This window comes from Poecilia formosa, unplaced genomic scaffold, assembly GCF_000485575.1.
Source record: "Poecilia formosa unplaced genomic scaffold, Poecilia_formosa-5.1.2 Scaffold441, whole genome shotgun sequence".
In the NCBI taxonomy this organism is placed as follows: Eukaryota; Metazoa; Chordata; class Actinopteri; order Cyprinodontiformes; family Poeciliidae; genus Poecilia; species Poecilia formosa.
Genome location: NW_006800380.1, coordinates 113,459 through 130,474, shown reverse-complemented (window position 1 = coordinate 130,474; position 17,016 = coordinate 113,459). Strand labels below are relative to the sequence as shown.

The 17,016-nt window shown below is 38.3% G+C and overlaps 1 protein-coding gene and 1 long non-coding RNA gene across 2 annotated transcripts; one reads left to right on the top strand and one right to left on the bottom strand.

The window, feature by feature from the left end:
- Positions 1–3,822: 3,822 nt before the first annotated feature.
- sdf2l1 (stromal cell-derived factor 2-like 1) lies at positions 3,823–16,364 on the top strand. The gene is made up of 3 exons (XM_007577427.2): positions 3,823–4,076; positions 10,171–10,367; positions 15,706–16,364. The coding sequence occupies exons 1-3, from the start codon at positions 3,896–3,898 to the stop codon at positions 15,982–15,984; spliced, it is 657 nt and encodes a 218-aa protein (XP_007577489.1). The 5' UTR covers positions 3,823–3,895; the 3' UTR covers positions 15,985–16,364.
- Positions 4,325–7,952, bottom strand: LOC107833748 (uncharacterized). The gene is made up of 3 exons (XR_001659516.1): positions 7,420–7,952; positions 7,074–7,077; positions 4,325–5,864 (listed from the first exon to the last, which is right to left on the bottom strand). It is a non-coding gene; the product is annotated as an uncharacterized LOC107833748 (long non-coding RNA).
- Positions 16,365–17,016: the final 652 nt, after the last annotated feature.

Sequence of the window (17,016 nt, the reverse complement as noted above, 5' to 3'; positions counted from 1 at the left end):
GACTTTTTTTTCCCCCTTTCCCCTTAGCAAACATAAATCACCGTACTGACATAACAAAAACAAGACAAAATAAGTATAGATGCATAAAAAAGAATACATTAACAAAAAAAAAAAAGAGGGGGTAGGACGGCATTGAGAAGCTAAAAGGCAACAATATTTTACCTATTTATTCTGTAAACTTTAGTCACATGATGACGTGATGAGTCAGTCACATCAGTCTATGCATTATAAAGGCAAATATTTTCTGTATGTCACAAAAGGTGCCCACTTGTGAGTAAATTTTGCTGAACTACCTTTCACTGTTAAAATTTTTTCTATCTTCAAGAATGATCTTATAGTAATAAGCCATTGTGAAGTAGATGGAGGTGTAGGAGATTTCCAGCAGAGTAAAATATAGTGCCTGGCAAGGAGAGAACAGAAAGCCAAGACCTCCCCCTGTAGGGGGGATAGGTTAAGTGAGGTCCCTGGAACTCCAAAAATGGCAATTAGTGGATCGCTTTGGATCTGGATTCCAAAAACCCCTGAGAGTATGGAAAAGACATATTTCTAAAATTTTTGTAAGCTCGGGCAAAAGAAAAACACATGACTTAAGTTGCAAGGTGAAGTCTGGCATCTGTCACACTGGTCCAAAATTGAAGGAAAATTTTTAGATAGATGGGATTTTGAGAAGTGGACTCTATTTATTACTTTAAACTGTACAAGCTGTAACCTGGCACATGGTGTGCTTTGGCGTATGCTGAGAATAACTTTATCCCACCATGAATCAGACAGTTCAACACCCAATTCACGTTTCCAAAGAGTTCTGGTTTTACCCGATGAATCGGGCTCAATTGCCATAAGTTTTCCATATATATTAGAAAGGGGTGATTTCAGATTGGGTTTCAAAACTAGAAGGTCGACTCATGGTGGGTCAACAGGAAGAGTTAGAAAATTTGGGAACAGCGAAGAAACATAATGTCTACTTTGGAAATAGAGAAACAGATGAGAAATAGGTAGGTTACATTTTGAGGACAACTCTGAAAAACTAAGAAATAGACCATCTTTGTAGAAATCTCTCATTGTTCTAATGCCTCTCTCATGCCAAATTCTATAGGCAACATTAGTGGTCGCGGGAGAAAATATTTGATTTTTTAATAACAGCATTTTATTAGAGGGAGACAAAAATTTAAAATGGGACCTAAATTGTTACCAGATCTTAAGTGCAGAGAGCACTATAGGATTTGTAGTAACAGAGTATAGTTTAATTGGTTGTGATGAATAGATAATAGAGGCTGGTGAAAAAGATGTAGAAATCAATTTAATTTCAAGTTTACACCAGATCAGATTAGGTGAATTTAGCCAATAAATCAATTTGTGAATATGTGAAGACCAGTAATACATTGCAAAATTGGGTAGGGAAAGACCACCACTTGTGGTGAACTGTTGCAATAGAGAAAGCCTCAGTCTGGGCGCCTTTCTGGTCCACAAAAAGGAAGAAACCATCTGATCCAGGGACTTGAAGAACTGTTTAGGCAAAAATAGAGGGATACATTGAAATAAAAAAAGAAATCTAGGTAGAACATTCATTTTAATAACATTAATCCTGCCAATTAGTGAAAGAGGGAGAGAGTTCCACCTCTGAAAGTCTGATGCGATTTGAGAGACTAGGGGGGCAAAATTCTGAGAAAACATTGAGGGCAAAGTACATGTAATATTAATCCCCAGGTACCTAAACCCTGAGGGGCTGAGTTTAAAAGGAATGTCAGATTGCCTAAGTTCCAAAGCTAATGAATTTAACTGGGTAGCATTCACTTTTAAGTAAATTAATTTTGTAGCCAGAGAAAGATCCAAATTTTTCAAGAATATCCTAAATTGGAGGAAGACTATGTAAAGGATAAACATACAAGAGAAGGTTGTCTGCATATAAGGACAGTTTAAGCTCAACACCAGAGCGGATAATTCCATGAAAAGAAGAGAGGGATATTAGCGCAGATTGGACGGAATTAGTGACAATACAGGCCTGAGGAGATGTATAAAGTAGCTTGATCCAGAGGTACTCTCATTCCACTCGATCAAAGGCTTTCTTGGCGTCAAGAGAAATGATCACCTCCGGAGACGTGGGGCATTGAGCTGAAAAGATTGCATTCAATATATTAAAAAAAAAACAAATGGTGACCTTTGATGAATCCATTCTGTTCATGCGAAATAATCTGAGGAAGCACCGTCTCAAGCCGAGTTGCGAGTACTTTAGCCAAAATCTTAAAATCCACATTTAAGAGTGACAGGGGCCTATAAGACTCGTAAGCAGTGGGATCATTACCCCTCTTCAACAGGAGAGAAACTGAAGCCTGAGCTAAGGTGGGGGGCAACAGGCCACACCCCAGGGACTCATTATAAACCTTGAGAAGAAGAGGAGCTATCTTGTCTTTAAATTTCTTGAAAAATTCTTCCAATTTAATAGGAGCATCAAGTTGAAACCAATTTATTTATCCTAGGGATGTCAATATTCTGAAGAAAGGCAAATAACTCATTCGAGTCCGATTGTAGTTCAGATTTATACAGATCACAATAAAATTTCTTAAAGATGTCAATGATAGAGACAGGATTGGAAACAAGATTGCCTAACTGATCCTTGATTTGTGATATTGTGCGAGAGCTAGCTTTTTGTTTCAGTTGGTGCGCCAGGAGCCTACTTGGTTTTTCTCCATGCTCATAATAAGAGGCTCGAGATCGAATCAAGAGATGTTCCGCGTCAGATGTTGTTAGGAGATCAAGTTCCGTTTGGAGATCCTGTTGTTGCTTCAGTAAAGCGTGTGACGGATTAATGGCATTTTGCCTGTCAATATTCTGGATTTTTGTTGATATTTCTGATATCTTGGCATGTAGATTTTTATTAACATTAGCTGAAAAAGAAATTATCTGACCCCGAAGATAGGCTTTTAACGTTTCCCATAATAATGAGAAAGAAACTGTCGCTCTTGTTAAACGTTAAGAAAATCATCAATTGCTGATGGGATGAATTTACTGAATGGCTCATCTGATAAGAGGATAACATTAAATCTCCAACGAGGGCAAGAATGGGGTTTATTCATTACGTTTATATCGAGGCTTAAAGGGCAATGATCTGAAATAATAATCGGATAGTATTCAGAAGATGTGACTCTGTGCCAGTGTTGTGTTCAAGACCACCTAACCTGAGACCCAGACAAGACCAAGACCAGAGTGTATCGAGACCGAGACAAGACCAAGACTTTTAGGGTCTGAGACCAAGTCAAGACCAAGACCAGCTACAGCTACATGACACAATAAAATGTAAAATATGATCNAAAAAGGTGAACACGTTTCAGGGTGAGAATCACATAATGAGCATTTTGTGTTAATATCCTTTTTGAATTGTAGCATGTAGTGAATAGCTGCACAGTATTTGTGTATAATTTTGTGAGACACCTCTCTAATTTTATTAGTTATTAAAAAATTATATGGAAACATCCAAACTTTTGTCCTATTTTTATTTTTAATATTAAGTGACAAGTATAAAATGACATCGGGGGCGGTAACAATGTATTTTTAAAACGGAACACAATTTTCTTTATTTACATCTTTTCTGGGTGCATTGAAAAACATATTTTACCTACAGGACAATCAGTAATTGAAGACGGGGAAAATAATAATCTAGGAGACGGTATAAGTGTGTTCTTAAAGAGCATTATATTATAATTTGATATTATAATACACATGATTGTCCCTTCCGGCATGTCGTACACATTCCGACGAAACATAAAAGTACAATGACCAATCACATGCTGACATTTATTTCCGTGTTTTGGGACTTGTCAGGTGTTGATTGGTTGTGGACTGAAGCAGTGATCTTACGAGCAGAGGCTGAGGATACCGGGTGTGAAAGGGAGCTGCAAACATGGAGAGGTTGTGGTTGGTTCGGTGGCAGCTGCTGCTGTTGCCGCTGCTTCTGCTGCTGTTGTCTAACTGCGAGGGGAGAGAGTCGGAGTTAAACTATGTGACTTGCGGCTCGCTGGTCAAACTGCTCAACACCCGACATAACGTCCGTCTACATTCACATGATGTCAAATACGGCTCAGGTAACCGCAGGCCCAAATGTAAAAACAAAGTTTTGACCAGTAAAGCTATGAAGATTTTGTTTTAACTTTGTAAAGCTGACTTCTGCCACGTGTGTGAAAGCTTCTGGATCCCCTCAAAGGCTCTCGAGCGCCTTACCGTTAATAGCTGAACAATAACAGAGCTTCTCATGCGCATGCAACGGAAGATTAAATAACATGCTACCTTCTAAAATCTGTTAAAGCTGAATATATGCAAGACACGAAGAGATTTCTTAAAAATGTTCAGCTCTTTTTTTTAATGCTCAGCCTTGTCAATATTGCATGGATGTGAAATAATCAGCTGAACTCGTTTTATGCTTTATTTTATTACTACTGTGATTTGTGTTTGTAATTACCCTATTTGTTTTCGCCTCCTGCCATCTTTAGGCGTTACCATGTAGTGCTGTTTATGTAGTTGTACAGGAATCGGTATCATTTCAGTTTAGTGTCTTTATTTTGAAAGAGTGATGGACGGATGGATGGAAGAATGTATTAATTAGATGGTTACATAACCAGGACCGCTGTAGATATAAGAGCTATGTGTCTTACATCTACAGCCAGTAGAAGTTTCACGGGCCAGTTTCAAAGATTCAAATGCATTTTATTTAGTTTAATCTAAAAGAAGGTTGTGTTTATTGTTGTCCTCAGGGTGGCGCTGTTGCATCACAAAACCTTTCTTTGAAAGATTTTGTTTTTAAAAAATAACTTTATTGGGAAAAAATTTATCAATACAGAACAGTGAATATTCACTCAAGGTACATAAATTAATTGTTTTCACAGCTTTCTTGATGTTGGAGTCAGAGATGTTTACAATGTACTGTTCAAAGTCTTTTTGAAACAACATAAAAATGGATTAGTATGAGTAACTTTAAATCAGTGTATGTGGTATTTCCCTAAGAGTATTATTAGATCAATAATATAAAGTTATTTCTGTTTTTGCTGTTTTTATCATGGATTCCAATAGTGCAGTCCTTCGGACATAACTGGTCCAAAGGACCCAGTAGTGAGACAGTGATGATATCACTGTCTCACTACTTCAGACCCAGTGTTGCAATTATTATTTTTGGAATTAACAGAAAAGTATATATCGCCCACTGGTGTCACAGAAGGTTCAAATGGTAGAAACTCCATTTATTTAAAATATAAATAAAGGGTTTCCCAGCACTCCTTAATAAAGTTAGAAAATACCAAGCCAAACAGCCTGTCCCAATTTTGTCCAATATGGGGTAATAAGCTGTTTACTCCAGGTGGAGTGATGGAACGTTCAAGCTATGGGCATTGAAAGGCTTAAAAAGTATTGGTGATATTCAGCCATCAAATTCTGATATATGTTTTTGTCATCTGGAGAGTTACAAACCAAGTTCAAGCTGGATAAAAAGCATTATTTTAAATTTCTTCAATTGAGAAGCTTTGTCAAAGCAAATTACAGTAATCTTAACAAGCCCTTACATTGCTTGAAAAATGAATGACTCTGAGTAAATCAAGAAAGGGCATTATTTCAGACTTTTATAATGTGGTGATCTCTAACTCGTCAGAGAACTCAAATAATAAGCTTATGAACTGGAATATGGATCTATCATCAAATATCAGCGAACAGGATTGGGAAAGGGCTTGCATTAAAACTCACACAATTTCCATAAACAGCCGTCTCAGAATCCTACAATTTAAATGGCTAATGCGTGTTTATGTTACGCCTGTGCATTTAAATAAATACAATAATAACATCCCAGATCTTTGCGTAAAGTGTAATTCTAAAGGGATTTTAATACACTNAGACCGAGACAAGACCGAGACCAAATGCGGTCGAGTCCGAGACGAGACCGAGACCATCAAAAAATGGTCTTAAAACCGGTCTCGAGACCAAGACCAACTTCGAGTACCACAACCCATCAACAAAAAAATAATCTATACGGTAATAGGACTGGTGTACCTGAGAGAAAAAAGAATAAGTCTTTGTTAGTGGATTACATGCCATGGATCTACATACCCATTTTGAGTCATAAAATCCGAAATGCATTTAGACATATTTGACTGCGTAAAGGCCTGAGATGAGGAGCGATCTAATGCTGGGTTCATTACACAGTTCAAGTCTCCAGCTAGAATCAACAAATGAGTGTCAAAAGGAAGTGTGCTAAATAGATTATTTATAAAATCAGGAGTTTGGTGCATAAATGTTCATTAATAAAACAGGTGTGTGGAACAGACAACCTGCAATTATAAGAAATCTGCCATTTGTATCTCACATTATTTTTGATGCTGTGAAATGAACCTTCTTATTAAATAATATGGCTACTCCTCTAGCTTTCGAGTTGAAGCCCGAGTGGTAAATCTCTACAACCCATGAATATTTGAGCCTGGACCAATTTGCATTCTGCAGATGTGTTTCCTGTAGAAATACTATGTCAGGATTTAGGCGCTTCAGATGAGAGTTTATTTTAGATTGCTTCACTGTACTGTTAAGACCTTTAACATTCCAACTTAGGAATCTAACAGCAGGTGGAGTTGAAGAAGCTTTCAAATCAACGGACATGTGACCAGTTGTTTGTAACAGAAGTTGAAAGATATCCGCCCCCCCCCACCCCTTCCTTGCACTCTGCCCTTCCCCAAATGAAGGAACCGTGCAGACTCCAACAGGAGCCACTAGAAAACTTATCCTTACAGCCAAACAGCACAACAACAACAACAAAACACCCCTAGGTACTAGGCGACTCCTGCAGAATTAGCAAAATAGACTCGCGTAGTTCCACCATGGGTAATCCGCAACTGGGCCGGATGAAGCAAGGACCGGACCCCCTCAATGCCACGGAGCCGGCGACGGCAATCTGTGAAGGCTGCCCGTGCTTGGCCCGTACTGGCAGTATAATCGGGGAAAACGAACATAGTCATACCGTTCACCTTGATCCGCTGCAGCTTCCTTGCCTTCATCAGGATTTTGACACGGTCAGTGTAGTAATGTAGCTTAGTGACGATGGTGCTCACCTGCCTTGGGTTTAGGGATTGGGATAAGGTGAGCGCGGTCTAGCAACAGTTCCTCCGTGAAACCGAAGGCTTCCTTTAGCAACCGAGAGACCGCAGCCGTCGAAGCCGATAAAGCAGGGGTCACCAACTCCAGTCCTCAAGGGCTACCATCCTGCAACTTTTAGATTCACCTCTGCTCCAAAATGTCTGAATTCCCTCACCCAGCATTCATTCCTCTCTGCAATAGGCTGGAAACGAGCAGTTTATTTNGCGTGTTTATGTTACGCCTGTGCATTTAAATAAATACAATAATAACATCCCAGATCTTTGCGTAAAGTGTAATTCTAAAGGGATTTTAATACACTACATGTGGGAATGCAGACAAATCAATGCATTTTGGACAAAGGTGAAAGATATAATTGAAAAAATTCTCTCACAGCAAATCTCACTAGATCCTAAATTGTTCCTGTTAGCTTTATACCCAGAGAAGCATAACTTTAGTAAATCAGAATGTACTTTTATAGATATAAGCTTATTAAATACAAAAAGTGTATTTATTGCTTTGGCTTGGAAAAATATCAACAGATGTAGTGCCACCTACTGGTTAAAGCAGATGTCGTCTATTTTGCAACTAGAAAGAATAGTATATATTAGGAAATCCAAACAGTATCTTTTTGAGAGGATTTGGGATCCTTTTATTAACTTTAATAAGGACTTAGATTTGTCAGAGGGTTTGTTTGAGTTTTGATTTAAGGTTTCCCCCAGAAAATGTGCTAAGCCCGGTGGTTGGGGCACCGTGGTGGTCCACCAGGGTTTTGTATTGAAAGATGTTAAATTGACAGGAAACGTAAAATATTACTGGGTAATTATGTTACTGGAAGACATTCCCGACAATACTTAAACCCACAACTATATAATCTTAAAAACAACAAATCGAATAAATACAATTAAAATAAATATCAATTATTTGCATTTCTGTTAAATCCAAATTAAGTCATCAGTTAGTGAATCTAAAAACATGATGTAATGCTTATCACATTTAGAACTGGCCAAAGGCATAAATGAACTAAGAGAATATCAATGTTGCTAAATTTGATTTTATGGTTTCAGCATAGATAAATTAAAATATTTTAAATTGTTTAACATTTAAATTTAAGATTTTAAGGAGCTGGCAAGGTTACTTTGTAAAAGTTCGGGGAACGATCTCCATAGTTAGATTGTTTTGTACCTTAGCTACAATCTGATGCTTTCAGTTTAATCTTTGAGTTTTAGCTGTTCATAATTGCATTTTAGTAAACTACAATTATAACTGACTGCTTTTAAACTTTGCCAGTTAAACTAGGCCCCTCTCCCAGATTTCACTAAATCCATGGTGAAATGCTGTAGTGGTGCTGATGTTCTTAGTAGCAAGAGGGGCCTCACCCTGGACTTTCTGGAACCTGCAGTGCGCCATGCTGAATAGACGTGTACAATTATATCCAACCTGGTTGCAATTTGCTTAATTTTAGAAGTGGTGTTTTAAATTGATTCAGTTTAATCAATTTAATCAGTTGATAAAATGTTTTGTTTGCATGTTATTCACTTCTCTGATATGAGAAAGAATAACTGTCATGTTATGACTACAAAGAAAACTTGTTCAGACAGTTACATGATTGTATTTTCAAAGTGGAAAATCTCAATGAAAATGTTTTGTTTAAAAAAAAACAAGAAAGAACTTCTAATAGACTAAAAGGAAACCAGCGTGCTGTGTGACTTTGTAGTCACACAGCACCAGGTTGGCCACATCGCCTCCACAGGCTGAACCACTTAACTACTAATGCACTGTGTAACTGGGATAAACTTTATCAGCAGAGACGCATGGCCGCGTGCTGGGCAGCGTGTGTGAGATGTACATGCACATGCCGCACATATAGTTCTTTGTTCATAAAGATAAATCATTCCCACTACTTGCTCAAAGTGCACCTCAGAAAGCGTGACTACAGGTTATATCATAGAGCTGCACAAGCAGAGCTAACCCGGTGGGTTTTAAACTTGAATCATACCTTGATGAAAAGCTCTGGAAAGAAACATAATTCCTCACAGGGGGTTGATGTAACTATCCATTCAGGTCACCCTGTGTCTAGTTTGAGGGAAAGGAGGCGCGTACGGTCCTTGTTGAGGTAAACTTCAGAGATCAAGCAGGAACAGCGTGCGAGGCAACGCGCAGAGGCCCCAGGGGTGTGATTGGGCTGCGCTCTGGCAAGTAAAGCCTGGCATACTGTTTTGGTGTAACAGGAATACCAGAAGTTTGGAGGGACTCAGAAAAATGAAATTCCCATTATTGTTGAGTAGCTGAGTTACTAGAACTGTATTGTTGTTACACCACAATTTAAAACACTTGGATTTATTTTTGTATTGGTTGCACCTTCTTTTGAGATCTTTATGAATAGACAAAATTACAATGATATACTTCCAGTGAAGAAACGCGAGTCACCAAAACAACTCGTCCGAGACTGCACACTCTAGGCAGACTAATAACAGTTGTATAAAACGCAAAATGCTCATCAGTTGTTGTGCAATTCAATGAGATTCCAACGCATGGCCACAAACAAAGTGGTTCTTTGATCAGGAACATCCAGAGAGTTTGTCCTTTAGATCTATATGTCTGAATTTAGTGGACACTTTATCTGAGGTAGGCAGCCAGCAGAGGGAGAGAAATGTTTTAGCTCTTCTCATGAAGCTCTTTCCTTAACTACCTGCCTGCTCGAGTCTGAGACACAGAATAACAAAAATATTATTAAATGTACTACTAAATTAAATTATACATGTAAACAGAATCATTAGAATGATTAGCTTGTCACGATCAGCATGTGAATGGATGCTGATCCATGCATTCACATGCTGAATGGATGGATCCAGCCATTCACACTGCCTTTACACTACAGTGTAAAAGCCTGTAAAAACCTTCACACTGTAGGTTCCTACTGTAGGAAAACCTTCACACTTCACACTGTAAAAACCTTCACACTGTAGTGTGAAGGTTTTTAATTTTAACAAGTTTGTTTTGCAAACACAAATGAAGGCATAAGCTTAAGTCTATTACTTACAGTATGATGTGTCTGTGTGCCTGTGTGTGTAGGTAGTGGACAGCAGTCTGTAACTGGAGTGGAGAGTGCTGACGATGCTAACAGTTACTGGCAGATCCGTGGGAAGCCAGCACGTCCATGTCAGCGTGGGTCAGCCATCAAATGTGGTCAGCCCATCCGGATCACACACATGAAGACCAGCCGGAACCTTCACACACACCACTTCAGCTCCCCTCTGTCTAATAACCAGGTCAAAATTTTCACAAACTTATTTCAGATTTTTTTTATGTCAGCTGTTTCCACTCAAACAGTTCCAGTATCACAGGCCCTTCTTTCTTTGTTAATCTAGTCTTCTAAGGACATAAAGGTCTACCAGCACTTTATTAAACACACAATGCTAATATAGGTTGAGGTTTGTATCAGAAGATGGGTCCACTGTGGTCCTGAAGGGATTGACATAGTCAGCAGGCTGTGACGTTGGTTTCCCCTCCTCCATCCTCCACTACCAGCCTGAGTCACACTCTGACCCCACCAGCTGAATTGGGGTGTTTTGCACCACCTTTTTCCAACCTGTCATTGTCTGCTTCTGATGACTGTGTGAATTGCACCTCAGTTTTCTGCTCTTGGCTTTGTAGATGAGGCATTTGTGCCCTGTTACAGAAAAATTTTCAGATTCATTAATAATAAACTAAAACTGAAAATGTGCAAAGCCCCACAATATCTCCTAGGCTAGCATAGGCTTCAGTTCTTCAGATATTGGTCCCAGATAGGTGACACCTATGGGCTAGTCTGTGAATGCTAACTGTAGGAGAACACATTGCGCAAATTCAAAATGTATCCATGTTTGTAATTACAAGATATTAAAACATGTGCAAAGTTGGGCAAAAAAACCTGTCACAACAATTTGCTCATTATTATGATGATTGTTTTTACAAATCGTGCACAAATCATCAGCTGTGGACGGATCGGTCAACACTAGAGCACAGATCAGCTTTCAACTTTTGAGACATTATTACAACAAAATCTCACTTGTTTGGAGGACCAAAACTGACATAATAAGAAATAAAAGCATAAATATATATTTAGTTTTTCCTTATCCTTACACATGAGTTTCTGTCAATAAATGTATACATTTTCTTTTTCATTTACCCTAAACATGTGTTTTTGTCAAGAAAAGTTGATGTTTTGTTTTGTCTTTTCCTTTTACAAGCCCTCCCTTTGTCATTGCCTCCTGCATCTTTATGTTAATGAGGAGAGCTGCCTTCTATGTCCAGCTCCTCTACTATTGGTCAATAGAGCTTTGGAACCAACGTCACTGCGTCAGACGTTGTGGGGCGTTTAGGTCACGCACAGTCACTCGGTGCCATCTTTACAGGCCACAGATCAAAACAAACTTTATCCCGGTGATTTTATTGTGTTACTGCAGTGAAGTTAGTTTCAAGTTGGATATTGGATATTCCAATATCCGCCGAGTAAGCAGCATTTAGCTCAAGGTTGATCCAATTTATGAACGCTAATTTCAGCCAGCCATTCTCCAGCTCCCTCCTCAAGCGCTCGGACGTTCACTTGGGGCCTGTCGCCAAATCTCCGAACCAAACACTCCTGTAAAACAAATGTTAATAACTGCCTTGCCTTGTGACCAACTGATACAAAAAAGTGGTAATTCATGCTTTTACATGAGACACACTACCCTCTATTAAAATGTCAAGTCATATTCAATATTTTAAATAATTTTAATATTAGATAATATAATGTTTTCTTCAATAGCTTCCATATTGTGTGTCACATTGACTAGAAATCAGTGTGTAATTGTTGTACTAAACTGTGTATATGAGGCACATGCATTTTTATTCCATTTTAACTAAATTTTTATTTTTGTTACCTATTTTTTTAGTTTGAATTTAGTATTTCTCTTCAATAGCTTCTAGGTCATGTGACCTTTTGAGTTAAAGGCAGTGTGAAATTGTTCTACCAGTCTGTACAGATGCGGTACACTCATTTTTATTCTATTTGACCGTTTTTATTCTCGGTCGATACACAGCTCTACATTACCATGTCACCAGGTGACTCTGAACCCCTCCAGTCACTGAATAGATGCTTAAAACAGATAAATGTGTCAAAACTTTCTGCAGCTTAACAGATACAAAACTGAAGTTATCTTTGGACCTAAAGAGGAACAATCTAGAGTTATAGATCTAGAGTTGTAGATCTATAACTAGTGATGGACTCTGACCTGAACCTTCAGAGCCACAAAACAGTCACAAAGTCGGCCTTCTATCACCTGAAGAACATTTCCAGGATTAGAGGACTTATGTCTCAGCAAGATCTAGAGAAACTCATCCATGCATTTATTTTTAGTCGCATTGATTACTGCAAGAGTGTCTTTACAGGTCTGTCCAGCAAATCAATCCTCCAGCTGCAGCTGATCCAGAACGCTGCTGCTGGTGTTCTCATTAAAACCAGGAAGATAGAGCACATAACACCAGTTTTAAAGTCCTTCACTGACTCCCTGTAGCTCAGAGAATAGACTTTAAAATACTGTTAGTATAAACTAACAGTATTTTATAAAAATCACTGAACAACTTGGCACCACAATACATTAAAGATCTGCTGCTGTTGTATCAACCTTCCAGACCCCTCAGGTTCTGGTTCTGGTTCTGCTCTGCATCCCCAGAATCAGAACTAAACAATGAGAAGCAGCATTCAGCTTCTATGCACCACAAATCTGGAACAAACTTCCAGAAAACTGTGAAACAGCTGAAACACTGAGTTCCTTTACATCTCAACTAAAAACCCACCTGTTTGGAGTAGGGATGCTCCAATTAGCCTTTTTGCTGCCGATTCTGATCACCCATGAGGCCGATCTTTGCCGATTACCTGGATTGACTGTTAATTTTTTTGATTTAGATATAAATGCTTCTAAAATGGAAAAATTATCTGGCAATAAATCCACCTAGACATAAAACATACAAAATACTTGCAGGCAAAATACAGCCAACCCCGTACGAGGACACCAAGGCACACTTACTCCACCGCCATTCACCCGGAAGTTGTAAAACAATATTTAACAGTAAGGCTCTCAATAGCCTAATTTATACATAAACATTTATTCAATGCTAAACACAGGTTGCATCAAAATAAACAGTCCTGAGTTACTAAATCAAAACTTCTTGAGAACATGACTGTTTTGTTCTGGTTCTGATTGGTTGGTTTTGACTGAGTTGAGTAATTCTGCAGAACACAGGAGGAGGCAGAAAAGATTGATTATTTTTTCAGAGACTATCCATCTTATGTTAGGACATAGNCCACACCACATCATGACACAAACCAGATGAAAGAGCCCATCTTTAAACATTTAATGTGTAATTAAACAATAAAGGTGACAAGTAAATTTTATGAAACAGATCACACTTTAATAACTATTTGTTGTATTTAACATATTTCAGGTAAGTAAACAAGTAATGAAAGATCCTGTTCTAGAATTTTATGTAATTGAACATTACAGGTTACAAATGTTCTTATTATGTGAGATAATATATTTTATGAACACACGATTTGGAAGCTACTGAAGAAAACTTTTATTTAAAATATTGAATATGACTTAAACATTTTATAGAGGATAGTGTGCCTCGTTTAATAGCATGTATGACCACTTTTTTGTATCAGTTGGTCACAAGACAAAGCATTTATTTACAGGAGTGTTCGGAAATTGACGGTCCCTATGTGAAACTCTGAGCGCTTCAGGAGGCATCGGTAGAGAACAGCTGGCCGAAATTGGCGTTCATAAATCGGATCAACCTTCAGCTGAACGTCCCTTGCTCCGCAGAGGGCGAATATCAAGTATCCAATTTGCAAAACAACTTCGCTGCGGTCGGTAATACGATGAAAACACTGGCCTGTGGGCTGCAAACATGGCGCAGAGCGCCGTAAACGTCATACGCTGTGACGTCAGCTCCAAAGCTCCAAACAGCCAACCCCGTACGAGCACACCAAGGCACACTTACTCCACCGCCATTCAGCCGGAAGTTGTAAGACAATATTTAACAGTAAGGCTCTTAACAGCCTAATTTATACATAAGTCAAATAAATCTCATAACACTGCCTATATCAAATAATGTCAAGTAAAAGAGGAAACATTTATTCAATGCTAAACACAGGTTGCATCAAAATAAGCAATTCTGAGTTACTAAATCAAAACTTCTTGAGAACATGACTGTTTTCTGGTTCTGATTGGTTGGTTTTGACTGAGTTGAGTAATTCTGCAGAACACAGGAGGAGGCAGAAAAGATTGATTATTTTTTCAGAGACTATCCATCTTATGTTAGGACATAGTGAAAGTTTTAGTACATATTCAAAATATTTTGTCTGTTTAACTTACATGCTGCAGCGTTAAGTTCGTGTGAGAGTTCACTGCTGGGTGGAGGTTGAGCGGCGCTCCGTCAATGAAATATTACTACAAGCAGTGGGTAGCGGCGGTCCAACAACGAGAGCAGAACCAGCGTCTTTCACCACTAGCTCGTTGATTTAAATTATTTTTCAGGTTATTTGTTTAGCTTTCTGACCGTGATGCTAATCCAGGTGAATGTTGGTAGTTGGGCGCTGCTTTATCCTGCTGTCTGTTCGCTTTTTTCCTGCAGTGAGCCTCGATGTAGCCAAACAGGGCCGTGCAGAGACCACTAAAAGGGGCAGGTGCTCAAAAAAAAATGGCACATCTAACTTCGTTTTAGGACAGAATATTAACAAAGCCACACAGCTATTAATAAACAAGATAAATAATAAATATTGATAAATTACAAAATTGTGAGATATACAATCAAAGCTAAGGAAAATCTCTATGTAGAGCATACAACTATGCATATCTAAGATATTTTATTAGTAATTTCTTTCTGCAGGTCTATTTTGTTACAGGAAAGTATTGCAATATTCAAACCCGCAATTTAGCAAGATATATAAATCAGAACTAGACCACCAGACATATTGTCTTTACAGAATTACACTATTAAAAATATAAACAAGGGCACAATGCAACCTTTTAGTGACTGTAATCTATAAAAAAAGAGCTGCCTGTTTGCTGCACTTGCAGTGGAGATGAAGATGGTCCATTCAAGAAAGCAGAGCTGCATCAAACTTTAATATGGAACTACAGAAAGAAGAAAAAAAACAAAAGCAAAAATTGAATTCTTAATGCATGTCACCATGAGAAAAGCCTACTGAGTTTTGCTTAATAAAACTTGTTTTTAAATTAAAATCACACATTTTTGGCTCATGAAGTGAAAAAAATATTTGCAAAACAAACTTATTTGCATATGTCATAAATCTTTTCTTGCTATTCTAAGTTTTTATTTGTGACTCAAAGTTTTGCTTGTGATTCTCACATGATGTCGTGGACAGGGCCTAAAATCACAACAAAAGTATAAAGTATCTAAAGGACACAAAGTTAGCTGATAATTTAATATATTTAAACTTATACTTTGATATTTAAAAGATAAAGGGACACAGTGCTTTGCTACCATTTGTCAACATTATGACAACTAGATCACAAAGTCGAACAATTCTGTTGCCACCTTGAGTTGTCTTGCTTTTTATAGGAAGTCAGCGCCTTTGGAGAGAATGGAGAGGGTGACGATCTGGACGTGTGGACAGTCCAGTGTGATGGAATCTATTGGGACCGTGATGAGCCTGTGCGCTTCAAACACGTGGGCACGGACGTCTTCCTTGGCATCACAGGCGAGCAGTACGGCCACCCAATCCGTGGCCAACGCGAGGTGCACGGCATGAGCACCCCCAACCAGCACAACTTGTGGCGCACCATGGAAGGTGTGTTCATTCAGCCCAGCCAGGAGCCGCTCCGGCACGATGAACTCTGACATCTGTTCCAGGACAAATAGATTTTGGACATGCTTTCTTCTGTTGTGGGGCTTTTGCAGCTCACCTGAGCCAAATGTTTTTGTGTGAGTGATGTAGATAAGGACTTTTTATGTGACAAGGTGGAAAATGTTCATTTATTCTACACACGCTGTAGTCCCACATGCAAACTTGAATTACCCACTCAACCTGCCATGAATGTTCTCTATTCACTCCTTTGTTCTGTTAATGAAAGATACAGCATCGTTACTTTAAATAGTGAGACTGTGTTTTGAATGCAGTCATTGTTTTTGTTGATTTGCTGCAATGCACTTAGGAAGGAAAAATACGTGATGAAAGTACTAATGCCATTTACACCCAGTAAAGCTTTCTGACAAACTTTGATATGTTCTCTTAATAATGTTGCATGTCATGGGACACCTAACCACTAAAACCCATTAGTGGTTGTAATGCTTACTATCTTGTTTTTACTGTCTTGATCTCTTGGTTTGGTTTGCTGATCATTTGGTTGAGCTTTTAGAGTTTACTACATTTTCCAAAAGAATTTCTAATGCTAATGAATTTCTAATTTCTAATACTATCTTTGAAAAATGTTTGAGGTCCTTGCTGAATCCAGATTGTTAGAACTAGGGGTTATAACAAATAATCTGTTGCACACTTCCTATTGGCCATAGGAAGTGTACCATACTTTAGTTGCTTGGTCAATCTCACAGTCCACAGTAAGATCATCTCGGTTTCATTTGGGTTTTCCTCAAGCTTTTAAAAAGGCTTGAAATAAGAATTGCTATTATGGAAGTATATTAATATCTGACCATGGACCATGCTGTCTTCTATACACAGATCAAAGCCTGATCACAGAAATACCTAGACAGACTTTAATACAAAAATATCTACAAGATAAAGAATTTATGAAATATGTGGAGAAATAAATAGACAATTACTTTAATGAGAATACAACAAACGTCTGAAACGATGAGGTGGGAAGCCTTTAAAACCTGTTTAAGAGGACACATCTTATACCTCGTCCAAATCTA